The 27,503-nt window shown below is 45.0% G+C and overlaps 1 protein-coding gene across 2 annotated transcripts in view; it reads left to right on the forward strand.

The window, feature by feature from the left end:
* The window catches only part of LOC140740134 (uncharacterized), a 187,924-nt gene that overhangs the window by 111,514 nt on the left and 48,907 nt on the right, over window positions 1-27,503 (forward strand). Inside the window, exons 1-6 of one of the 2 annotated variants that reach the window (XM_073069069.1) lie at window positions 11,344-11,471; window positions 16,938-17,033; window positions 18,657-18,773; window positions 19,550-19,687; window positions 21,377-21,493; window positions 22,277-22,414. The exons of the other annotated variant lie outside the window; for it this stretch is intronic. Coding sequence (XP_072925170.1) covers window positions 11,432-11,471; window positions 16,938-17,033; window positions 18,657-18,773; window positions 19,550-19,687; window positions 21,377-21,493; window positions 22,277-22,414 — 646 coding nt within the window. The 5' untranslated portion in view covers window positions 11,344-11,431. Of the gene's footprint in view, window positions 1-11,343; window positions 11,472-16,937; window positions 17,034-18,656; window positions 18,774-19,549; window positions 19,688-21,376; window positions 21,494-22,276; window positions 22,415-27,503 lie in introns of those variants that run through there. 2 annotated transcript variants of the gene reach the window in all.

The raw sequence follows: 27,503 nt of genomic DNA on the forward strand, positions 1-27,503 counted from the left end.
CTGGTAGGAAACCGACAAAATGCTCACTAACAGTAGCTCCGACATTTACTTGGCATTGTGACGATGCGCAGTGTCACAGAGAGCTGCTCTATGTGTGCAGCGTCAGTGGCGCAGTCCCTTATCACCGAGTAGTAACGCGATTGTTTTACTCTGTTATCGCTTCCAGTGTCTTGTCTCCAATAAGTGTGATTAACTCATTTTGTATGGTTTTCCCCATGTAGTGGTCAGCAATCTCTTTTTTCCTCTGCTCGTCTGACATGTTCGCTCATCACTGGGTCGAACTCGGCAAGCAGCTCCACCGGACCTAGAAACTTCCCGTTATTTGGTTCATGAAGGGTGGAATTGTGGCCACGGAAAGCAAGGTTTCGTTCTGCAAGGTGACAGACTATGGCAATGAACCTCTTCGTGACATCATTCCAATGTTTTTTTTCCCAGTATTTGCATTTCTTGCTACGTGCTGTCAATGGCACTGTGCGTTCTGAAGCGCGTTTCCAGCTCGCGCCAGCTATCCATGTTGGCACGGTGCGCATTTGACTTCTCATGATCCTGGAGTGTGAGAGTGAGCCGCTCCCACACTCTGAAACCTCCGCAAGTGAGACTGTCACATAGGGTACAGCAGAAACAGAAGATTGAATCAGATGATTCTGAGTACACTAACAATGACCTACGAGTGGTTTCTCCATTTTTCTTCCTAAGATATCTGTCCTTGGTAAAACGACGGCGTGATTGGCTCTGTGGAAAGTTAATGTCCTCTGTCTGAACGGGACGTCTCCTAACAATGTCGATCCGTTGGTCACTGGTAATATGCGTTGGCCAACGTGCCGGATCGGTCTCTGTGAATGTTAGTGGGGCTTTCTCTCTGTCTGGTGTTCTGGTGGCGACATCTCCCTCACCTGTAGGACTGTCATCGTGCTGTGGTGCTTGTTCATCAAAGTTTGGCCATCATTATCACCATCTGTTTGAGTAGAATTGTTCTTATTTTCATTGCTCTGATTATCAACATCTCCTGTACCGCTTACACTGTCACTTGGCACTGCAGCCCCATGCTGTGACGATGGTACAGCAGCAACTGCGGTCTGCGGGCCTTTTACAGATGCTGGACCAAAGAAAGATGTAACTTTTGGGAGACTATTTAGACGTTTTGTTTTGTTGTCTAATATTTTCCGTTTTTCAGCACCACTAAGATAGGAGCGTTTCATTTTCCTCTCATTGAAAAGTAGCCTTCTCAGCTGGGAGCAATGTTTACAGTATTTTCTCAGCTGCCAGGCAGCGAGTGCACACTGGTGGTTCGGCTGACCACCAGGAGAATATTGTGGCGTCTGGGAGCCGTGCATTAAATTTTTGCATGTCAGTCGGGGCCCCCTGGGAGGGCGGGGCCCGTTTCATTTGAAACGGGTGAAACATAGTTAAGGCCGCCTATGCCAGATCTTTCCCTATGGCGTTCTCGAAGACGGTTGTCCAGCCTGGTGGCTAGGGAGATCAATGTATCCAGGCTGTCGGTGTCATCCCTTGCCACCAACTCGTCCTTCACCATGTTCCTGAGGCCATTCCAGAAAACCCCTTGGAGCGCCTCATCATCCCACCCCAGGTCGGCCGCTAACGTCCGGAACTCCACGGAATACTCGGCGACACTATGGGTGCCTTGACGGAGGGTGAGTAAACGCTTAGCGGCATCTTTACCACGGACGGGGTGGTCAAAGATCTTTCTCATCTCTGTGATAAAGTTGGGGAATGAAGAGCAGCTATCCGGCTGATTATCCCAGACTGCCGTAGCCCACGCTAAGGCACTTCCCGCAACAACCCCATGAGGTAAGCGACCTTGGACTTGTCCATGGAGTGCATGGATGACTGCTGATCCAACACCACGGAGCATTGCAGAAGGAAGGCCCGGCACTTCCCCAGATCCCCAGCGTAGTGTTCAGGTTCAGGTATGTGCGGCTCTCTTGGCGAGTGTCTTGCCACGACAGACTGTCTGGACTGGTTTAACAGAGTTCCAGGAGAGGATGGGGTAAGATTAGTGGACACAAGGTAATCTGGGGGGGGGGGGGGGGTGTTATGTTAACGGACAAGGAACAGACTTCAGTGAGGCCTTTGACAAGGTCCCACATGGGAGGTTAGTTAGGAAGATTCATTCGCTAGGTATACATGGCAGCGTAGTAAATTGGATTAGACTTTGGCTCAATGGGAGAAGTCAGAGAATGGTAGTGGAGAATTGCTTCTCTGAGTGGAGGCCTGTGACTAGTGGTGTGCCATAGGGATCAGTGCAGGATCCATTGTTATTTGTCATCTATATCAATGATCTGGATGATCATGTGGTAAATTGGATTAGCAAATTTGCTAATGATACAAAGATTGGAGGTGTAGTGGACAGTGAGGAAGGTTTTCAAAGCTTGCAGAGGGATTTGGACCAGCTGGAAAAATGGGTTGAAAAATGGCAGATGGAGTTTAATACAGACAAGTGTGAGGTATTGCACTTTGGAAGGAAAACCCACGGTAGAACATACAAGGTCAATGGTAGGGCACTGAGGAGTGTGGTAGAACAGAGGAATCTGGGAATACAGATACAAAATTCCCTAAAAGTGGCGTCACTGGTAGATAGGGTAGTTAAGAGAGCTTTTGGTACATTGGCCTTCATATATCAAAGCATTGAGTATAAGAGTTAGAATGTTATGGTGAGGTTGTATCAGGCATTGGTGAGGCCGAATTTGGAGTATTGTGTGCAGTTTTGGTCACCGAATTACGGGAAGGATATTAATAAGGTTGAAAGAGTGCAGAGAAGGTTTACAAGAATGTTGCCGGGACTTGAAAAACTGAGTTACAGAGGAAGGTTGAATAGGTTAGGACTTTATTCCCTGGAGCATAGAAGAATGATGGGAAATTTGATAGAGGTATATAAAATTATGATGGGTATAGATAGAGTGAAACCAAGTAGGCTTTTTCCACTGAAGCTGGGGAGAAAAAAACAGAGGACATGTGTTAAGGGTGAAGGGGGAAAAGTTTAAAGGGAACATGGGGGGGGGCTTCTTTACACAGAGAGTGGTGGGAGTGTGGAATTAGCTGCCAGATGAAGTGGTAAATGTGGGCTCACTTTTAACATTTAAGAAAAACTTGGACAGGTAGATGGAACAGAGGTGTAGGGAAGGATATGGTCCAGGTGCAGGTCAGTGGGACTAGGCAGAAAAATGGTTCAGCACAGCCAAGAAGGGCCAAAAGGCCTGTTTCTGTGCTGTAATGTTCTATGGTTCTATGTTGGGCTGGAGCCATGATCGGTCAGAGATGTGTAATATATTGGAGGTGGGACCATCATTGTTCAGTGGGTTATATGTTGGTTTGTTTTCTACATTGGTCTGTGTTTGATTGTGTGTCAGAGTGGGTCCATCATTTTGTGGCTCTCTTTGGTCAAACTCCACACTGACCGTGTTCTGAGGTTAAGATTGAACCTGGGACAGTGGCACCATAAGGCGGCCACTCTGTACCACACACATTTTCAGCACCTCCTGAGTGACAATATTTCAATATTTCAGACCTGTTTCCATAGCAGGATCTGAGTGAATTTCACTAACATTGAGATGAACTGAGATGGGAGCATTGGCATGGGAAGTCAGCATTGTGCTCATAGGGCTACCCATGCAAAATAGGTCAAAGGGTAGAGGCCAGATGAAGCGTTATCCACTGGTTCGCTATGTCTGGGGGTTAAGCTCTGCACTAACCAACCTGACTGGTAAAAAACAATTCTTATAGAAACAGCAGTGAGGAAACTTACACAGACAGATGGAGGAACTTCATTGCCGCCCTAAATGCCAGCGGTGTAACGGGCAGAAAGTACTATAGGGACAGTACAGTACAGGAACAGGCCATTCAGCCCACAATGTCGTACTGAATTGATAAACTAGCCCAACTAATCTAATCCCTTCTTTTATTTATTATTATTGAGATACAGCGTAGGATAGGACATTCCAGCCCTTCGAGATGCACCGCCCAGCAATTCCCTGATTTAAACCGAGCCTAATCACATGAAAATTTACAATGACCAATTAACCTACCAACTGGTATGACTTTGGACTGTGGGAGGAAACTGGAGCACCAGGAGGAAATGAACGTGTTCATGGGAGGAATGTACAAAATCCTTACAGGCAGCGGCGGGAATTGAACCTGGGTCACCTGTACTGAAAAGTGTTGTGCTAACCACTACACTACTGTGCCACCCCTGCCTACACAACGTCCATCCATCCTCGGCACATTCATATGCCTAATAAGAGCTTCTGAAATACCTCTATTGTACAGTATATGCCTCCACCATCACCTCTGGTGTCACCCACAACTCTCTGTGTAAAAAACCTTTCCCATGTATCTCCTCTGAACTTGGTATCAGCCCAAAATGTAAATGTCAAATGCTTACTCATTTCCAGAGATGCTTCCTGGCCTGTTGAGTTCCTCCAGCATTTTGTGTGTATTGCTTTGGATTTCCAACAACTGCAGATTTTCTGGAGTTTCTTATCTATTTAATCTTTGCTCCGTCTCCGTGTGTGTATGCGTGACCCTGCACAATTCTTCAAGCTGTCCTTTATTCAAAATTAGGTTTAATATCACTGACCGATGTCATGCAATTTGTTGTTTTTCAGCAGCAGAACAGTGTAATACATTAAAAACTATAAGTTACAATAATAAATCTGAAGAAAGATAATGATGTGGTGTTCATGGATTGGTTGATTGCCTGTTCAGGAATTCAATGTGGAGAGGACGAAGCTGTTCCTGAGCGATGGGGTCCCTAATGATAAATACTGCCTTCTTGAGGCATCATCTTTTGAACTTGTCCTCGATACTGGGGAGGATAGTGCTCACAGTGACAGTGATGAAATGCCTTGAGAGGTTGGTCATGACTAGACTGAACTCCTGCCTCATCGAGGACCTGGACCATTTCAATTTGCCTATCGCAACAATAGGTCAATGGTAGACACATTCTCGATGGCTCTTCACACGGCTTTAGACCACCTGGACAACACAAACACCTATGTCAGGATGCTGTTCATCGACTATAGCTCTGCATTTAATTCCATCATTTCCACAATCCTGATTGAGAAGTTGCAGAACCTGGACCTCTGTACCTCCATCTGCAATTGGATCCTCAACTTCCTAACCAGGAGACCACAATCTGTGAGGATTGGTGGTAACATACCCTCCTCGCTGATGATCAACACTGGCACACCTCAGGGGTGTGTGATTAGCCCACTGCTCTACTCTCTGTATACACATGACTGTGTGGTTAGGCATAGCTCAAATACCATCTCTTAAATTTTCTGATGATAGAACCATTGTTGGTAGAAGCTCAGGTGGTGACAAGAGGGCATACAGGAGTGAGATATGCCAACTAGTGGAGTGGTGCCACAGCAACAACCTGGCACTCAATGTCAGTAAGACGAAAGAGCTGATTGTGGACTTCAGGAAGGGTAAGACGACACATACCAATCCTCATAGAGGGAATCGAAGTGGAGAGAGTGAGCAGTTTCAAGTTCCTGGGTGTCAAGATCTCTGAGAATCTAACCTGGTCCCAACATATCGATGTATTTATAAAGAAGGCAAGAAAGCGGCTATACTTCATTATGAGTTTGAAGAGATTTGGTACGTCAACAAATACACTCAAAAACATCCATAGGTGTACCGTGGAGAGCATTCTGACAGGCTGCATCATTGTCTGGTATGGGGAACTACTGCACAGGACCAAAAGAAGCTGCAGAGGGTTATAAATTTAGTTGGCTCCATCTTGAGTACTAGCCTACAAAGTATCCAGAACATCTTCAAGGAGAGGTGTCACAGAAAGGCAGCGTCCATTATTATGTACCTCCGGCACCCAGAGCATGCCCTGTTCTCACTGTTACCATCAGGAAGCAGGTACAGAAGCCTGAAGGTACACACTGAACAATTCAGGAACAGCTTCTTCCCCTCTGCCATCTGATTCCTAAATAGACATTGAACCCTTGGACACTACCTCACTTTTTTAATATCACATATTTCTGTTTTTTGCACATTTTTTAATCTATGCAATATACATACACTGTAATTCATTTACATATTTATTTATTTATTACTTTTTTCTCTCCTATATTATTTATTGCTTTGAACTGCTGCTGCTATGTTAACAAATTTCACATCACATGCGATGATAATAAACCTGATTCTGATTCTGATGATAGACCTGGCTGAGTATGAAGCTTCTGCAGCTTTTTCCATGCTGTATAATGCCCCCCAAACCAGACAGTGATGCAACCAGTTAGAATGCTCTTATACCCCTTCATAATTGGTTCACCCCCTCGTGCTGTTGAAGGACGTGACGGGGGGTAGACAGGAAGGCCGCAGGGAACTTTGTGAAACTTGGCGATCAGATTTTGTTCTGTAACAATCCACTTCCCTGAAATAATCCTCATTAAAACACAGGCTGCTCTGTCTAGGTCCCTGAAACCCTTCCACCGACACCAAAAACAACACCGGTTGCACAGGACCATACACCAGTGAATCAGGTCTGCCCATTAGATTGTGATCAAGACCTTAACCATGAGGCTCAGTGAAACACCCAAATGCCAGGAGTTCTTCAGCACTTCTGAATAGATTAGAACAATACAAAATAGTGCAGGCCCTTTGACCCACAATGTTGTGCTGACCCTTTAACCTACTGTAAAATCAAAATAACCATTTCCTGCAACATAGCACACCATTTTTCCATCATCCACATACCTGTCTAAGAGTTGCTTCAATTTCCTTCATGTATCTGCCTCTAGTTTAGTTTAGCTTATCCTGTTGTTATATACAGGCTGCAGTGAAGTTCCTTGTTTGCAAGAAGCCCACAGAGTAAACAGTATACACAGCAATAATACACCGAATGGCCACGTTATTCTGTGCCTACTGTACTTAATAAAGTGGCCACTGCATACTTTCACAAATAAAACCATGTGAAGTGTTTTATGTTTATGAAAAACAATAACAATTCATGTATTGTACCCCAAAACACTGAACACAAAGTGCGGTAACAAAATTCCACGTTATACATCATCACATCAGAACAGCATCTTAAAGTGAATCCCAGCTGATTGCCAGTGGTTGTGAATACTGTATGTTTCCACCAATTAAATTACCGTACACAGTCCCCCTCAGAATTCAACAAAACTGGCATTGTAAACCTGTCCGGAGCTCGGACGAGCCACCCAGCTCGGATCCCATGTCATTGGATGGAGGAACCACAGGTGTGCTGACGCGCTCAGGGTTGTGTTGTGACAGCGGGGCATGGTAGCGGAATCTTTGAAATCTTGGTAGCAGGTTTAAGGCCTTCTACTGAAATACGTCCAAGTTTATCCGTCTTACTAATGATGAAAGTATTTTCTCTCTGTTTCAAAATGTGGAATGGGCCATCGTAAGGGGACCTCAGCAGATGTTGGTGAGCGTCATGGAGGACAAAACAAATGAGATGGAATGTGGTCAACAGGAAACCAGGTGTGCTGTACACCCTGATGAGAGGCAGGAATAGGTACAAAGGAATTGAATTTACTGAGGAGGGTGGAATGCTGTTGAGAGGCCGGCCAGGCAGTCACGGTGTCAGGAATAAAATCACCTGGCACTTGTAATGGCTGCCCACATACCCAATTCAACTGTGGACGACTGCAACTTCTCTTTGAGGGCTGTTCTGAACCCCAGCAGGACCCACGGGAGATGATCAGCCCAACACTCATCCACTGGGGAAGCCCTCAGAGCAGCCTTTGAGGAGTGGTGAAACTGCTCGGAAAGGCCATTAGACTGCATGTGATTCGCCAGAGTGTGATGTACCATCACCCCAAGATTCTGGGTCATTGCAGCCCAGTGGTTTGATACGAATTGGGGATAGAGATCAGAGGAATTATCAGACGGTGTACCAAACCGAGCTGACAAAAGACTGAGCCACGTCGGTGGCATTTGTCGATGCTGGAGAGACGACCCCTGTCTGCCTCGTGGTACGATCCACCATGGTAAGGAGGGATGTAAAACTACGGGATGGGGAAAGAGGACCAACAAGGTCCACATTGACATGGTCAAATGTTGCTGAGGAAAATCAGATGATGCCAATGACACTTGAACAAGACGGTTAATTTTTGCCGACTGGCATTCCCTACAGGCTGTAGTCCGATCACGAACGTCCTTTCTAAGCCTGTGCCACACAAACTTTAGTGCAAACAGTTTCTGTCAGGCCATGTATGGAGTCAAAAACAGTTTGTCTCTAGTTTGTGGGCACTGTGGGGCAAGGGTGACCAGTTGAGATGTTGCACAGGAGAGAAACCCCAGCTTCTCCGAACCTAAGGTCAGCAAACCGCAGGCCCATGGCTGATATTCGGTAAGCCTGGGCCTCTGGGTCAGTAGTTTGCTCGGCTGCCATGCTGGCATAGTCAACCCCTATGTGTATGGCCTCAGTGGTTGGCCGCGAGAGGCAATCAGCCACGGCATTAATTTTCCCGTTGATATGTGGTACATCGGTTGTGAACTCTGAGATGTAGTCCAGCCGGTGTTGCTGACTTGCAGACCAAAAGTCTAACATTTTGGCCATCTCATCCATGAGGGGTTTGTGATGCATAAACGCTGTGAAATGGCGACCCTCTAGATGAAAATGAAGATGGCAGATAGCCAGATGGAGCCTGAGATGCTCATGGTCAAACATCCTGTAATTCCTTTCGGGCGGGAAGCAGTTGCTGACTGAAGAAGGGGAGTGGCTGCCACACGCCTCCGACCAACTGTTCGTGCCCAGCACACACAGCATAGTCTGAATTGGAGTGGGGAAACCCATGGGGACAATGTACAGATAGCATTGAATTGAACTCTGACCTCTGACACCCTGACCTATGATAGTGTTGTGTTACTGTGGCGCCCCAGTCCAATCCAACATTGCAAAAGTTGTTGATTGCTGCAATTCCTCAGCATCAGGAAACAGCAACGAGAATCAGTTCCTCAAACCTGATCCAGCATCCATGGGATCACATCTGATCTGATTTTAACTGGAACTCTACAAGTGGCATAACTGGGGCAGAAAGCACAAAACCATTTCCCCATGGTGGAGGTGTCCACCACTACGGGTCACACACTCAGTGGCCATTTTATTTGCTACACTTGTATACCTGCTCGTTAAAGTAAATATCTAATCCACCAATCATGTGACAGCAACTCAATGCATAAAAGATTGCAGACAGGGTCAAAAGGTTCAGAAAAGCATCTCCAAATGCACAACACATTGAATGTGAAGTGGGTCTGCTACAGCAGCAGAAGACCATGAACGTGCATTTCGTGGCCACTCTATTGTGTACAAGGGGTAACTCATAAAGTGGCCACTGAGTGTAGGTGATTGGACAAAGAAATATAAACAAGATGGATCCAACACAACATCACTCCTTGCTGTCCCCGGAGGCAAATTGCAGGCTGCAAATTTTCTCCACCACCCCCACCCCCACCCCCATACATGGATGTTGATGAATATCGGTAGTTTCCTGCGCGATAACAAACTTTTAGCAGCTAACAGTGTGAGAGTGGCACCTCCGGGCCTGGATGCAGTCATTTTCCAGCCAGCCCTCCCAGCAGCAGCTCTTTGAAGGGTAGGAGCAGTCAGCGGGAGATGTGGGTGGTGTTTAAGTGGTTTCCACGGTACTCTAATGCCCTCACTCCCCATTCACACCGTATCCTGTGTTCTCACTGTCCAGGGCTGATCTAGACATCAACCCAAGCCTTGAGCCCAGTTTCTGTAAATTTCTTGCTTATCTCTTCAATATCCTTCTCACCGTGTGTTTAGAGTAGCAGAGACAAAATTAATCGTTTACTGTATGTTGTTTGGACTGGGCGGTGACCATAACCTTCAGTTGTGAAGGATGTTAATTGTGTTTTCTTGATAAACCCTCAATGTTATGATCACTATAACTGCAGAAGCCCAAATGTCAGTGAAACAAATAAAACTCATTCAGGACTTCCATTTGGAAGCTCCTCCCACAGTTTGAATCGTTCCAGCAGCTGGAACTCATGACTGAAACCCAGCAGGTCACGTATGATCTATGGAGGGGAATAGACAGTCAATATTTTGAGTTGAGACCCTCTTCTGGACGGGAAAGCAAAGGGGCATTCGCAAGAAGGTGGGGGAGGGGAGTGAAAGGGAAACAAGCTGGCAGGTGATAGGTGAGACCAGGTAAAGGGGAAGGTGAGTAGGAGGGATGAAGTATGAAGATGGGTGGGGGAATAGATGGAAGAGTTAAAGGGCTGAAGAAGATGAAGGAATCTGATTGGAAAGGTCAGAGGAGCATGGAAGAAAGGGATGGACAGAGGGGGATGAGAGGGAAATGACGGGGAGGTGAGAAGAAAAGGGGTAAGAGGGTAACCATTTCTACAGATGTACTGTGGAAAGTATTTTAACTGGGTTCATCCCCATCTAGTATGGGGGTGGGGGAGCTATTGCACAGGATCAAAATAAGCTGCAGGAAGTTGTAAACTCAGTCAGCCCCAACATGAACAATGGCCTCCGTAGTGTCCATGACATCTTCCAGCAGAGATGCCTCAAAAAGGTGGCATCCATCATCATGGTCCCAGGGTCATGCCTTGTTCTCGTTGCTACCATCAGGAAGGAGGCACACACTCAACAATTTAGTCATCCCCTCTGTCATCTGATTTCTGAATGGCCATTGAACCATGAACATTACCTCACTACTATTTTATTTTTACACTACTTGTTTAATTTAACTATTCAATTATATATACATATATACTTACTGTAATTCATGTTTTATTCTATTACTATGTAATGCATTGTTCTGCTGCAGCAAAGACAACAAATTTCATGACGTATGCCGGTGATATTAAACCTGATTCTGATTTGAAACATCAGCTGTTTAATCCCCTGCAAAGATGCTGCCTGATTTTCTAAATTCCTCCAACATGCTTTGTGTCTTTGCTCAAGATATCCAGCATTTGCTGAATCTCTTGTATTTACTTGTTCTCACTTGTTCTGCTAATGTGAACCTCCACCCTTGAGTGACAGATACATTCCTGTGGCTGCTAATTAACGAGTCTACCCTTCTGACACTGATCTATTCACTGGGACAGAGAGAGTTGACTTGGTGCACAGATCCTGTACAGGTATTTGGAATTGATAGTTGGGCCACAAATCCACAATGCCCAACTTCACACAAAAGACTCTTCAGTTGCTGAAAATGCAGTCAAACACGCACAAAATGCAGGAGGAACTCAGCATCTATGGAGGGGAATAAGGAGTTAACATTTTGGGCTGAGACTTTCATCAGGATTCTTGCCTTTAGTCATTTTCAGGAAGGGAGTTTCATTTCCTTCTCCATTGTGGAGTCAGTGTGATGGTGAGATTATACAGAGTATAAAACCCAGAGTTCACAGTGACAGCTGACACTAGAAAGGGCGAGTTGTGCAGAGAATGGGTCTCGGCAACATGAGCAGCTGCCTGCCTCTTCTGGGTAAGTGTTCATTCTGGAACTTTTCTCTTTCTGTCCCTGGTCCACTCTTTTCCCTCCCCTCTACACTCCTCTCCCTCCCTGCCCTCCCCTCCCCATTAACTTTCCTTATCATATTTCTGGTGCTTCTCCATTCCTTTCCATGTGGAATTCTACAACACTACCCCCTTTTTTCAGCAGGGTTGCAAAAATCTATCCAACCTTCTCTTAAATATATTTACTGAGGTAATCTCCACTGCTTCATTGGGCAGAAAATTCCCCCCTCTGGGAAAAGCAGTTCTCCTTATCTCCATCCTGAATCTACTCCCTTAAAACTTGAGGCTACATACCCTAGTGCTAGTCCAACCTATAAGTGGAAACATCTCTCCTGCCTCTATTTTATCTATACTTTAAAAATTTTATATGCTTCTATGGGATCTCCTCTCATTCTTCTGAATTCCAGTGAGTACAGACCCAGGCGATTCGATTGGATGCAAAGTTGACTTGTTCATAGGAGACAGAAAGTAGTGGTAGAGGGCTGTTATTCTGACTGGAGGTCTGTGACCGGTGGTATTCCACAGGGATCAATGCTTGGAGCTCAGCTGTTTGTGATATATAGAAATGACTTTAAAGAATATGTGGATGAGTGGGTTCGTAATTTTGCAGATCATTCTAAAAAAGATTGGTGTTGTTATGGACAGTATACAAGATTGCCAAAGACTACAGCAGAATATAAATGAAAGTTCAAATTCAAATCCAAATTAAATTTATTATCGATGTACATATATGTTACCATAAACAACCCTGAGATTATTTTCTTATGGGCATTAACAGTAAATACAAAGAAACACAATACTATTGGTGAAAAAATGCATAAACAAGACAGATAAACAACCAATGTGCAAACGCCAACAGATTGTTAATCAGCAGCAGATATGGACAGGATGATGTCAGGTGCAGTTTAATCTGGCCAAGTGTGAGGTATTACATGTTGACACATCAAAGATAGAGAGACAGTACACAGTTAATGACAGAACCCGTAACAATGCTGATATTCAGAAGGATCTTGGGGTCCAAGTCCGTTGTTTCCCGAAAGAGTCTGCACAAGTTAATGGGGTGGTAATGAAGGCAAATGGCATACTTGCCTTGCCTTTGAGGAATTGAGTTTAAGATTAAGGAAATTATAACATGCAGTCTTGATCTGACAATCAACCTAATTTGAACTTGTGCTTTATTGTCTGCCGGCCAGTGCATGATATTTTTAACTTTATTCTGCAGTCTGTTATTGTTTTTCCTCCTACTACCTCAATGCACCGTTGAAATGAAATGATCTGTAGGGATGACATGCATAACAAAGTTTTTTTGTTGGATCTCAATGTAACATTAATAAATCAACTGATCAGTTTACCAGCTTTATAAGTTCTGGTTAGGCTGCAACTGGAGTATAGCATTCAGTTCTGGCCACTCTAGTCTGGGAATGATATGAGGCTTTGGAGAGGGTGCTGAAGAGATTTTCCGTGCTGCTGCCTGGAATAGAGGGATTGTATGGTAGGGAGAGGGTGCACAAACTCTGGTTATTTTCTTTGGAGTGGCAGAGGCTGAGGGAAGGACAGATAGAAATTGATAAGGTTAGCAGGCCATAGATAGAGCAGAGAGCTGGTACGTTTCTCCAGGGTTGAAATGTCTGATACTGGAGAGTGTGATTTTAATGGTGGTGGGGTGCTGCGTTGAAATGAGATGTCCGAGGCATGTTTATAAGACAAAGTAGGTGGTACCTGGAATATCGTAGGCACGTGAATAAGCAGAGGTGGATACGGACATTGTTTTGTCAGAAAGGAAGAGTTTAGTTTAGTTACTGGTTTCATTAGTTCAGCAGAATACCAAAGGGCCTGTTCTCTGGTCCTTGGCTAATTGAATGGGTCCAGAGTCCAGTAAAGGTGTCCTTGGCCCACCCTTTGAGCATCTTCTCCTGGTTGAAGAGGGAAAGGAAATCGGTGGACCAACCTTCTGAGGATGTTGGACCAGATCTCAGACGACGGACATCATCCTGAATGGACCAGCCATGAATTCACGGTATTGTTGAGAGTGGATCACATGGGCCAGCACATGGCCCAGTGGGTGAATGATCTCTGGGCAAAGATGCTGCCATTGGTGCTGAGGGAGGAGACTAGACTCGAGCTTCTGAGGAAGTGACGGTCACCGGACCCAGGTTCAGTATTGACCTCAGGTACTGTCTGTGGACTTCACAATGTTCTTCCTGGAAATGTTCCTCTGGGTGCTCCAGTTGCCTGACATCCCAAGGATATTCGGGGTTAATTCTCACTGGAAGCTACCTCTTAGTGTAGGTAAAGAGCAAAATAACCAAAGGGGAGCTGATGGGCATCTGAGGGAGAATGTTGCCAGGAAACAGGGAAATAAGAAGGGAAACAGGACAGATGGGATTGCTCTGCTGGAGCTGGTGTGGGATGGATGGGCTGAATGGTTTTGGGTGCCACACAAGTCACTAACATGGCAATGACCACCCAGTGTCACGAGAGGGGCATCCGCCCAGTCACCTGGTTTTCCCAAGTGCTTGCTTCCAGAATCGTTGAGGATCTCCAAAGTCATCACGGCCTGGAGACTGATCTTATTGAGAGCTGGTGGAGGACAATGGTCAGTTCCACCAATGTTAGGGAGTATCTGAGCCAATGTTTGGAAGGTCGTCCCACAAACTGTGTGTGCATCCTGACTGGATTGAATAGGCGAGAACATTTCTGTGAAAGGTACAGGCCAAGTCTCCTATTCCCTCTGGATCCTTGACTGGGGTCAGAGCAGGAAAATGGTCAGAGATAGAGAACCAGCTATAATTATCATACTGACAGCACAGGCTTGAAGGGTTGAATGGTCTAATCTTATCTTCTATGTTTCTATGTGCATTGGGGATGTCATCGAGTATATCTTCATGATCTGGTGATGAAGCCTCCACCATTTCCCCACCAGTTAGAAGCACGAGTCTCAGTTCAAATTATCTGGGACCTTGCATATGAGTCTCAGTACATTATGAGCTGCAGGTCTGTCAGTGGACTCTTCAAACCTCAGTACTTTTGTCCCAGCACAGGCTCATTCACAGCTTGAGTCCGAGTCTCAATCTGTGCCCCTCTCCAGGAATTCCACGCCAGACCTCAGCCTCTCGTCTGCCCCCTCACATCCGTTTGATTAGATGTGATAGAGATAGCTTTACTCTGAATGTAGCTCATGTTGTCTCTGCCCACGATATATTTATGGGACAATGTGAAGGGAGCTTCATTCTGTGTTTACCCCATGATGTCCCTGCCTCAGATGTGCTTGTGCTACATTGCAGAGGGAGATTTACCATGTATTTAACCCATTATATCCCTGCTCAGGATATGTGTTACTCTGTATTTAACCCACATAGTCACTGCTCTGGAAGTATTCGATGGGATAGTGTTGAGCAGCGGTTCCTAACCCTTTTTTATGTCGTGGAGCCTGACCTTTTACCGAGGGATCCATGGACCCCAGGTTGTGAACTCCTGGTACAGAGAGATATTTAAATTGTATTTAACCCTCTCCTGCCCAGTCTCTCTACATTTGCTTTGTGACACGGAGTGGATGAGCAAATCCCCGCCCTCAATTAGTTGGAGTTTCTCAGCAAATCCATTTGATCCTTAATCTGAGTAAAAGTCAGGAATGAGTATTGTTCCAACTCTAACAATTGCTGGGTGAGTGGAATGTGCTGCAGGGGTGCTGGTTCAAAACTGATAGTACATTTATTATCAAAGTATGTAGACATTATAGAACCTTGAGATTTATCTCCCAACAGGCAGCCACGAAACAAAGAAACCCAAGAACAAACAACACACACACACACACACACACACACACACACACACATATATATATATATATATATATATATATAAAAGAAGACTGTCTAACACCCAATATGCAGAAAATAAAAACCATGTCATGCCCATAAAAAATAAAAGTATAAAATCACCCATAAAGAGAAGGCAATGTGCAATGAAAAACAAACATCATACAGACAGTGACCACAAACAAATACTGTTTCTGAACTGAAAGGGAGTCCCAGAGTCCAGGCGCAGAGCTGAGTAAACGCTGTAGAGCAGCGATCAGAACCGGCTCATACCTGGCTTCAGGCCTAAGCTTTTCAATCTGTCCCGGTGCTGAAGTCTCCATTCGAACAGCAAGTTCTGCCATACGGTTACACGGACTTTGCCATCTTGATTCAGCCTGTAAATCTGTGTCTGCGCGTCATGTTCAATGGTGTTGATCTGCTCTGGTGCCTGAACCCCGTGGCTTCAATTCGGCCTATCCCGACCTTTCACACTCTTCCACTCTCTTGTTGATGGGTCTAACACCTCGCCTCTCCTCGGTTCTGCCACATCGAGTTGCCTCCTATTCCAAAGGGAAGTTATAGACAATTACTAGAGATGATTGTAGTATGTGTCATCATATACTCCCTTGGAATTCATTTTCTTGCAGCCCATTTTCTGCAACATAAATGGGATAGAATTTAGAAAAACTATAAATAACAAAGAATGACGAAGAACTGAGTGCAAAAGAATTCAAATCATGCAAATAACAAAAAAGTAAATACATAATACAGAGAACATGAGATGTAGAGTTCCTGAAAGTGAGTCAATAGGTTGTGGAATCAGTTCATCATTGAGGAGAGTGAAGTTATCCCTGGTAGTTTAGGAGCCTGATGGTTGCTGGGTAATAACTGTTCCTGAACCTGGTGTTGTGGGATCTAAGGTTCCTGTATCTCACCATCCAGGACTTGCCTCTTCTCAATAGTCCCATCAACAAAGCAGTACAGAGCCTGAAGACCCACACTCAATGTTTTCCAAACAGCTGCCATCAGTCCTGTCATTAGATTTCTGAAATGTCCATGAACTCACAAATTCTATCTCATAACACCTTGTTTGGTAACTAGTTAATATTTATCACTTCAAAGTTCAAAGTAAATTTATTATCATAGTATATGTAAGTTACCATGTACTATCCTGAGTTTTATTTTATGAAAACATTTACAAGAAAATAAAGAAATACTGAAAAATTTACATAAGCAAAGACTGACAAACGACCAATGTGCAAAAGAGTGCAAATTGGTTGTCACGCCACCAGATTCAGGAACAGTCATTACCCTATAACCATCAGCCTCTCGACCCAGTGTAGATAACTTCAACAGGTGATGTGGAGTCATGTGAGCTTTGGACACCAGTGTCAGAATTCAATACCGGTGGCTGGATTTTGGTCACTGAGAACAAAGTACTGACACTCTTGTGTTCAACACCATCAATCCAAAGACTGGTTTTGACATCTCAGGAGGTGGGGCTATTAACTCGCTCTCCCTCCTATGGTTATCATCAGCCCTGGTTATGTTCAGTATTGGAGTGTTGTTTTCCAGGAGAGAAGGAGTAAAAATGATGGAACAAAAGTGTAACTGCTTCATTTTCTTTATTCTAGTTATCTTGTGCTGTGGTATGTTCCGAGACATTCTGTCCCAAGATCACAGCTGTCAACTGGGTTATCAATTTGATCCATCACTAAACAAATGTTTCGGTGAGTTTTAAATTCCCTCAGGTGACTGAGTTTGGTTGAGGTTTAAGTTGATGATACAGTCCAATTAATGGTTTCAATGAACGTACACTCAGTGCCCACTTTATTAGGTACACATGTACACCTGCTCATTAATGCAAATGTCCAATCGACCAATCATGTGGCAAAGACGCAATGCACAAAAGCATGCAGACATGGTCAAAGGGTTCAACTGTTGTTCAGACCAAACATTAGGATGGGGTAGAAATGTGATATAAGTGACTTTGGCTGTGGAATGACTGTTGGTGCCAGATGGGGTGGTTTGAGTATCTCAGAAACTGCTGATCTCCTGGATTTTCACACACAAGACTCTAGAGCATCCAGTCAATGGCAGTTCTGTGAGTGAAAACACCTTGTAATGAGAAAGTGTTATGTTTTGTAACTCTGAAACATAAAACTAATTAAAAGCAAAACCACAGAGACACAGCCAGGGATAACTCATGTACATTTTGTTTCATTTAAAAGAACCGGAACACTTAATCAAAGAATATATTTACAATATTACTCAAATTACTCAGATCCATGGGTAACTCATGCATTTTGTTTTTACTTTAGTGAGACATGCAAATATGATGTGGTAGCATGATGACGTATGTCATTCACATACTTTAATTTTTAAAAATAACCCAGAATTAATTATTTAAGTGAACAAAAATACTTAATCAAAGAATATATTTACAAAAATCTCAAATATTTCTCAGATATTAAATACACATCAGAAAGATCAGAAATAATTTGTTTTCCACTCTATATCTCTGAATAAAATATTTATTTATTTAGAGATATAGAGTGGAACAGGCCCTTCTGGTCCAATGAGCCACACTGTAGCAACCCACCTATTTAACCCTAGCCTAATCAAAGGACATTTTACAATAACCAATTAGCCTTCCAACCAGTACGACTTTGGACACTGGGAGGAAACCACAACACTTGGAGGAAATCCACACACTCCTGGGGAGAATGTACAAGCTCCTCCCAGACAGTGTCGGAATTGATTTCTGAACTTCGGAATGCACTGAATTGTAATAACGTTGGGCTAAGCGCTTGCTACCGTGGCGCCCTGATGTTATTTTCTAAATTCCAGCAGAGGCGGGCTCTGTCGTGGGCAAAGTACTGGAGAGTTTAACATCGGTAGCTGAGCGAAGGGCGCTGAGTAGGCTACGGTCAATTATGGAAAACCCTGAACATCCTCTACATAGCACCATCCAGAGACAGAGAAGCAGTTTCAGCGACAGGTTACTGTCGATGCAATGCTCCTCAGACAGGATGAAGAGGTCAATACTCCCCAATGCCATTAGGCTTTACAATTCAACTGCCAGGACTTAAGAACTTTTTTAAAGCTATTATTAATGCTTTTTGAGTTAGTGATTTAGATGCATATCATATTATTACTGAGTTAAGTATTGTATGTATGTAATGAGTTTTTGCTACAACAAGTGTATGGGACATTGGAAAAAATGTTGAATTTCCCCATGGGGATGAATAAAGTATCTATCTATCTATCTATCTATCTATCTACAGATAGAATCCACTTGTAATGAAGAGAAAAATGTTTACGATTGTAAAAAATGTTTCCTCTTTACACAGATATCAATGAATGTGAAATGCTTTCATGTGGACCTCGCAAAAAGTGTTGGAACACAGCTGGTTCTTACAAGTGTCAATGCAATGATGGGTACAATGCAATCAATCAGGACTGTGAAGGTGAGGACTTTAAGTAACTATGAAATCAAGAATACATTTCAAGATCTGAATTACTAGTTGTGAATGTGTTAGAGACCATGAATTAAACAAAATTATGCGAGGTATATTGTAGATAGGAAAAATGTGAACAGGCTTTTTCCACTGAGGTTGGGTCTGTCTACAGCAAGAGGTCATGGGCTAAAGGTGAAAGGTGAAAAGTTTCAGGGGACATAAGGGGAAACTTCTTCACTCAGAGGGTTGTGAGAGTGTGGAATGAGCTGTCAGCACAAGAGGTGCATATGAACCGGATTTCAACATTTAAAAGAAGTTTGGATAGGTAAATGGAAGGTACGGGGTTGGAGGGCTATGGGCCCAGGTACCGGTCGATGGGAGTAGGCCATTTAAAAGGTTTGGCACCTACTAGATGGGTCGAAGGGCACCCTTCTGTGCTGTACAGTTTGGAGTGTCAGAGTTTGGAGTCAAATTCCAGTGCCCTCTGTAAGGAGTTTGTACAGAAGTCTGGGCAGGGTAGTGGAGATGAAATTTAACTCTGATAAGCATAAGTAGTCGGACCCTAGAGAGTATTGAAGGGTGAAGGTGTAATATTAAGAATTTAGCATCTCGCAGGCCGCTTGTGACCCTGGCTATTTTTTAAAGGTCATAGCAGCTATGAGCTTGAGAAAAAGAGTATAAATGCACAAATAAGCATAAACAGTAGGACCCTAGAGAGTATTGAAGGGTGAAGGGACCTTAATGTGCAGTCGAGCAAACCCTGAAGTGTTTCTGTGTCAGTGCAGATATCGACGAATGTAATTCCTCTCCATGTGCCCGTGAAGCAACTTGTCAGAACACAGATGGTTCATTCCAGTGCATCTGCAGCAGAGGTTTTCAGTCGACTGAGAAGGCTGGCTCCAATGGAAGGAGGAGCTGTGAAGGTAATGACCATAAATAACCATGACAATAGAATAAAGGTCAAATTGGCAATCTCCAGGATGGCCAAGGTCAAAGTCAAAGTTCAGTTTATTGTAATATGCACAAATGTGTGTATGCACTAGTGCAATGTAAAACTTACTGAATGGCCTAATTCTACTCCTATGTCTTTTGATCTTTTGGTCTTACCGCAGCAGCATCACAGGCACATAGCATCATATAAACGTCATTCACAACTCTCTGATTAATTGGTGCATTGGCTAATCGGACAGCTGCTTCTTTGGGAGAACTCTGAAAGAACAAAAACTAATTGTGAACATTGCCAGTATTGCCTTTGATCACCTGGGACACGATATGCCATTTAATTAGGGCAGGACACAGCCATTAATACATGGCTCCAACAGAATCAAAATCAAATTCCAGCTGACTATCACTGACATATGTCATGAAATTTGTACAGTACAGTGCAATGCATAAAATATAAGTTGGAGTCAGAAATATATATTAGAAAATTAAATACACTTGAGCAATAGTAGCGAGGTAACATTCATGGGTTCATTGTCTGTTCAGAAATCTGATGGCAGAGGAGAAGAAGGTATTCCTAAAAAGTTGAATGTTTTCTTCAGGCTTCTGTCCCTGCTGAATGATGACAGTAGGAGAAGAGGGCATGTCCTGGGTGACGGGGTTCCTTAATGATGGATGCCACCTTTTTGAAGCAGCACATTTTCAAGATGTCCTAAATGGTATTGAGGTTAAAGCCCACAGGAACCGGCTGCATTTCCAACACTTGACAAGTTTGTCTGCTGCTGTGCAGTGGCCCCTCCATACTTGATGGTGATGCAGCCAGTCAGAATGCTCTCACTCGTACATCTGTAGCAGTCTAACTGTTAGCTCCATCCACGTGTCTTTCTACCACAATCCTCAAGGCTTCTTGTCAGAAAAAAATCAATGAAATATTTGTCTAACAAGGGTTGGCTCAGTACTAAACAACATGCCTGTGTTTCGCTCCATCCAGACACTCCGAGTCCACTTGTAACAGAGAAAATAGTGCTTACAGTTGTGGGGATTTTGTCTGTTCACACAGATATTGACGAGTGTGAATACTCGCCCTGTGACAAACATGCAATTCGTAACAACACAGTGGGTTCGAACCAGTGCCACTGCATTGCAGGGTTTCCTGTTGACTATCAACCTTGCATCAGGAAAAGTTTGTGAAGGGAAGGACTTAATATAACCATGAAATAGAGAATCAATGCCAAGTAGGGGTAGTCATTGACAATCCTACACATTACTGGGAGTGAAGAAGAATATAACAGGCACTGCTCTGTACAAGTCCCTCAGTAGAATTATTGTGATGGCTGTGGAGTTCACGACCTGCTGAGTTCCTCCAACATTTTATGTGTGTCTGCCATTTCGTTCTGTTTGCTTTGACAGTTCTGATAATCAGTGTTTGTGAAACAACACTTGGAGGAAATCCACACACTCCTGGGGAGAATGTACAAGCTCCTCCCAGACAGTGTCGGAATTGATTTCTGAACTTCGGAATGCACTGAATTGTAATAAAATTGTGCTTAACCGCTCGCTACCGTGGCGCCCTGATGTTCTTTTCTAAATTCCAGCAACTACAGATAGAATCCACTTGTAATGAAGAGAAAAATGTTTACGATTGTAAAAAATGTTTCCTCTTTACACAGATATCAATGAATGTGAAATGATTTCATGTGGACCTCGCAAAAAGTGTTGGAACATAATTGGTTCTTACAAGTGTCAGTGCAATGATGGGTACAATGCAATCAATCAGGACTGTGAAGGTGAGGACTTTAAGTAACTATGAAATCAAGAATACATTTCAAGATCTGAATTACTAGTTGTGAATGTGTTAGAGACCATGAATTAAACAAAATTATGCGAGGTATATTGTAGATAGGAAAAATGTGAACAGGCTTTTTCCACTGAGGTTGGGTCTCTCTACAGCAAGAGGTCATGGGCTAAAGGTGAAAGGTGAAAAGTTTCAGGGGACATGAGGGGAAACTTCTTCACTCAGAGGGTTGTGAGAGTGTGGAATGAGCTGTCAGCACAAGAGGTGCATATGAACCGGATTTCAACATTTAAAAGAAGTTTGGATAGGTAAATGGAAGGTACGGGGTTGGAGGGCTATGGGCCCAGGTACCGGTCGATGGGAGTAGGCCATTTAAAAGGTTTGGCACCTACTAGATGGGTCGAAGGGCACCCTTCTGTGCTGTACAGTTTGGGGTGTCAGAGTTTTGAGTCAAATTCCAGTGCCCTCTGTAAGGAGTTTGTACAGAAGTCTGGGCAGGGTAGTGGAGATGAAATTTAACTCTAATAAGCATATATAGTAGGACACTAGAGAGTATTGAAGGGTGAAGGTGTAATATTAAGAATTTAGCATCTCGCAGGCCGCTTGTGACCCTGGCTATTTTTTAAAGGTCATAGCAGCTATGAGCTTGAGAAAAAGAATATAAATGCACAAATGCTTGATAAGCATAAATAGTAGGACCCTAGAGAGTATTGAAGGGTGAAGGGACCTTAATGTGCAGTCGAGCAAACCCTGAAGTGTTTCTGTGTCAGTGCAGATATCGACGAATGTAATTCCTCTCCATGTGCCCGTGAAGCAACTTGTCAGAACACAGATGGTTCATTCCAGTGCATCTGCAGCAGAGGTTTTCAGTCGACTGAGAAGGCTGGCTCCAATGGAAGGAGGAGCTGTGAAGGTAATGACCATAAATAACCATGACAATAGAATAAAGGTCAAATTGGCAATCTCTAGGATGGCCAAGGTCAAAGTCAAAGTTCAGTTTATTGTAATATGCACAAATGTGTGTATGCACTAGTGCAATGTAAAACTTACTGAATGGCCTAATTCTACTCCTATGTCTTTTGATTTTTCGGTCTTACCGCAGCAGCATCACAGGCACATAGCATCATATAAACGTCATTCACAACTCTCTGATTAATTGGTGCATTGGCTAATCGGAGAGCTGCTTCTTTGGGAGAACTCCAAAAGAACAAAAACTAATTGTGAACATTGCCAGTATTGCCTTTGATCACCTGGGACACGATATGCCATTTAATTGGGGCAGGACACAGCCATTAATACATGGCTCCAACAGAATCAAAATCAAATTCCAGCTGACTATCACTGACATATGTCATGAAATTTGTACAGTACAGTGCAATGCATAAAATATAAGTTGGAGTCAGAAATATATATTAGAAAATTAAATACACTTGAGCAATAGTAGCGAGGTAACATTCATGGGTTCATTGTCTGTTCAGAAATCTGATGGCAGAGGAGAAGAAGGTATTCCTAAAAAGTTGAATGTTTTCTTCAGGCTTCTGTCCCTCCTGAATGATGACAGTAGGAGAAGAGGGCATGTCCTGGGTGACGGGGTTCCTTAATGATGGATGCCACCTTTTTGAAGCAGCACATTTTCAAGATGTCCTAAATGGTATTGAGGTTAAAGCCCACAAGAACCGGCTGCATTTCCAACACTTGACAAGTTTGTCTGCTGCTGTGCAATGGCCCCTCCGTACTTGATGGTGATGCAGCCAGTCAGAATGCTCTCACTCGTACATCTGTAGCAGTCTAACTGTTAGCTCCATCCACGTGTCTTTCTACCACAATCCTCAAGGCTTCTTGTCAGAAAAAAATCAATGAAATATTTGTCTAACAAGGGTTGGCTCAGTACTAAACCACATGCCTGTGTTTCGCTCCATCCAGACACTCCGAGTCCACTTGTAACACAGAGAAAATAGTGCTTAGCATTGTGGGGATTTTGTCTGTTCGCACAGATATTGACGAGTGTGAATCCTCGCCCTGTGACAAACATGCAACTTGTAACAACACAGTGGGTTCGTACCAGTGCCACTGCATTGCAGGGTTTCCTGTTGACTATCAACCTTGCATCAGGAAAAGTTTGTGAAGGGAAGGACTTAATATAACCATGAAATAGAGAATCAATGCCAAGTAGGGGTAGTCATTGACAATCCTACACATTACTGGGAGTGAAGAAGAATATCACAGGCACTGCTCTGTGCAAGTCCCTCAGTAGAATTATTGTGATGGCTGTGGAGTTCACGATCTGCTGAGTTCCTCCAACATTTTATGTGTGTCTGCCATTTCATTCTGTTTGCTTTGACAGTTCTGATAATCAGTGTTTGTGAAATGAATTTATTGACCAGTCATGTTCCTTTCCAAAAAGCTGCTGGTGTAATGCATTGTCAGGGAGCAAGTCTGTTCAGAGTTGGCATCTGTAGCAGACATGGTGGTTACGATCTCAGTCCTGGATCCCAGACTCTCACATGGACCAACAACACTCCATCAGAGCTGGTTCATTGAGGAGCTGAGAAATCCATGGGGACATGACTATGATCGTGAGATGGAGGAAAAATTCAGAGATGGACCATGTAAAGATGAGAGCAGCTTTGAAATTGGCAGCGAATATGATAAAGTTTGTTCGTTCGTTATCGGTATTGGAAGCAGCATTAATACAGTCCCTGACGGACTGGAGAAAGTGCTGAGGGAGGTGGTCTTGTCTGGACTGAAGTAAGGTCTCTTTCTCATGTCCCACCAAAGGTCCGGTATACCTTCAATTACCACAGAGACACCTTTTTCCTGGAGGAAGTGAAACACGATGAGGAGTGAGGAAACGATGTTTATGATTCTGAAGGAATCTGTTCACATAGATATCGATGAGTGTGAATCCTGTCTGTGTCGCAGTCATGGATCTTGTCACAACTCAATGGGTTCCTACCAGTGCAACTGTGTTGCAGGGTTTAAGGCATCTAATGCGACCGCCAGCCTCACTGCAGGGAAGGTTTGTGAAGGTATGGAATTTCTGTCATTGTCAAAATTGAGAATAAATCGCAATGAAGTGTTGGTGTCAAATTGTCAGTGTCCGGTCCGGAACCGCGTTCCGGTTTTTGATCCGGTCCGGGGGCTCCGGACTCCGGGTCCTGCAGTTGTCCCTCCCGTCACCCGTGATCTAGTTTGGACCCTCCTGGTTCAAGGAGGCACACCTGTAACTCATTGAGCTGCAGGTGTTTATAAGGGGCCTTGGGACTGGGACCAGGTGGGTGGTCGTTTTGTTCTGTTTCCCCGCCGGCTCCGAACTCGTCTCTGCATTCTGTTATCCTGTCCGGGCTCAGACCTGTTCTTCATCATGCTTCTCTGCCCATACCAGTACTGCCAAGTCGGTCCGCTCCCCCACCTTTCTTCCCATGCGCTGGTCCCGCTTCACCACTCGGTTTTGTTTTTTCGTGCGGTCGCGCTGTCTGCTGGCCGTTTCCGAATTTCCCATTGTCATGGCTGTTGTGTTGGTCAACCTGGACCTATGCCCGTTCCTACCCCTTGCCCCAGTCGGGCATGTCTGGCCGACCTGCCTCGGCGCAGCAGGGGTTCTGCCTGCTCCCATCCCTTGCCTCTGTCGGGTGCTTTTGGCCGACCCGCCGTGGCCCAGCGGGGGTTCTGCCCCCTCCTTCTCTTCCGCCCAAACTCTGGGATAGTGCCCCGCACCCGACTAGGGGTCCGCGTCGTGCCCAGGCCTCCGGTGTTTCCGCCTGGGAGGTGGCCCTACCCGGGATACATGCGGCCCTCCCAGGGAAGGCTCTCTTCTGCCCCGTCCTCCTCTTCCGCCCGAACTCTGTGATAGTGCCCCGCACCCGCCTTGGGGTCCGCGTCATGCCCAGGCCTCCGGTGTTTCCGCCTGGGAGGCGGCCCTACCCGGGATGCATGCGGTCCGCCCAGGGAGGGCTTTCCGCTATCCTATCGCCACCTAGACCTGTCTGTCTGCCTGCCTGCCTGAACCCCGGGAGCTTCCCTACCTGCCTGAACTTCGGGAGCCGCTCCGCTCTGCCTGCCTGCCTGAACCTGGGGACCTATTTACCTGCCTGCCTGAACCCTGAACCCCGGGGACCTGTCTGCCTGAACCCGGGGACCTGTCTGCCTGCCTGAACCCGGGGACCTGTCTGCCTGAACCCGGGGACCTGCCTGCCTGAACCCGGGGATCTGTCTGCCTGAACCCCGGGGACCTGTCTGCCTGAACCCGGGGACCTGTCTGCCTGAACCCGGGGACCTGTCTGCCTGCCTGAACCCGGGGACCTGTCTGCCTGAACCCGGGGACCTGCCTGCCTGAACCCGGGGACCTGTCTGCCTGAACCTGAACCCGGGGACCTATCTGCCTGAACCCGGGGACCTGTCTGCCTGAACCCGGGAACCTGCCTGCCTGAACCCGGGGACCTGTCTGCCTGAACCCGGGGACCTGTCTGCCTGAACCCGGGGACCTGTCTGTCTGCCTGAACCCGGGGACCTGTCTGCCTGAACCCGGGGACCTGTCTGCCTGAACCCCGGGGACCTGTCTGCCTGAACTCCGGGAGCCGCTCCGCTCCGCCTGCCTGAACCCGGGGACCTGTCTGCCTGAACCCGGGGACCTGTCTGCCTGAACCTCGAGGACCTGCCTGCCTGAACCCGGGGACCTGTCTGTCTGCCTGAACCCGGGGACCTGTCTGTCTGCCTGAACCCGGGGACCTGTCTGCCTGAACCCGGGGACCTGTCTGCCTGAACCCGGGGACCTGTCTGCCTGAACTCCGGGAGCCGCTCCGCTACGCCTGCCAGAACTCCGGGAGCCGCTCCGCTCCGCCTGCCTGAACTCTATCTGCCTGAACCCCAGCCACGCTTAAGTGCCATGGATCCCCATCCTGTCCGACCCCTAGTACTTCAGTGCCTGCGTCCTGCGTTTGGGTCCATCCGGCCCCTCCTGACACAAATATTCTCCAGATTTGTTTTGAAGATATTTTTGGAATGAATGAATAATCTGATGGGGACTGCACTATGCAAATCCCGCAGATAAATTATGTGTGTTGGTAAATGGCATGCTTTTCTTTTTTTGTCATTGTTTCCAAGTATTTTCAGGTACAGGGACAAGAGTTCACTGACAAGGCAGATCCTTTGGAAACCAGAATCCAACATGCAACACAACCTTTAGGACCACATCCAAACTGCTTGGCAGATTGAGCCACCATGTGTATTACTGATCACGTCCTGCATCCTAGATTCTCACATAGACCAACTTCAAAATCAAAGTCAAAGCTAAAGTAAATTTATTATCAAAGTACATATATCTCACCATATACAACACTGTGTTTCATTTACTTGTGGGCATACTCGATAAATTTATAGAATAATAATCATTACAGAATCAATTAAAGACTGCTAGAACTTGGGTGTTCAACCAATGTGGAAAAGGCAACACCTTGCAAATAAAAACAAATAATAAATATACAAATAAACAAGCATAAATATCGAGAACATGAGATGAAGATTCCTTGAAATTGAGCCAGTTGGTCGTGGGAACATTTCAGTGATGAGGCAAGTTAAGTTGAGTGAATGTATCACTTTTGGCTCGAGAGCCTGATGGTTCTTCTTCTTGAGCCCTTAGCTCCAAGTGGATCATAGGTCATCGATTACCTCACAAAGTCAATGGTATGGTTGGAGTTCATCAATGTTTCTGTAATCCATTGCATCACCAGAGAAGGCGGGTCTACTGCTGATCTTCTCCATTGGGATCTTCAGGTGATGACAGATGGCTTCTCAATCCAATGAGCTACTAATCAACTCAGCCTTAAGCAGATGGGAAGCCAATGGTTCACTGATTCGGTTCAATCTTGGGTTGTCTGTTCTTTTACCCCATCCACCGGTCTTTCTGTGTGAATCTTTAAGGCCTTTTACAAGGAAACCAATAAATCGTTTGTTCCAACAAGTGTGTTGTCTATGTTTAAGCAACATGAGAATGCTTTGCTTCA

The sequence above is a fragment of the Hemitrygon akajei genome, chromosome 16 (genome assembly GCF_048418815.1).
Source record: "Hemitrygon akajei chromosome 16, sHemAka1.3, whole genome shotgun sequence".
Taxonomy (NCBI): domain Eukaryota; kingdom Metazoa; phylum Chordata; class Chondrichthyes; order Myliobatiformes; family Dasyatidae; genus Hemitrygon; species Hemitrygon akajei.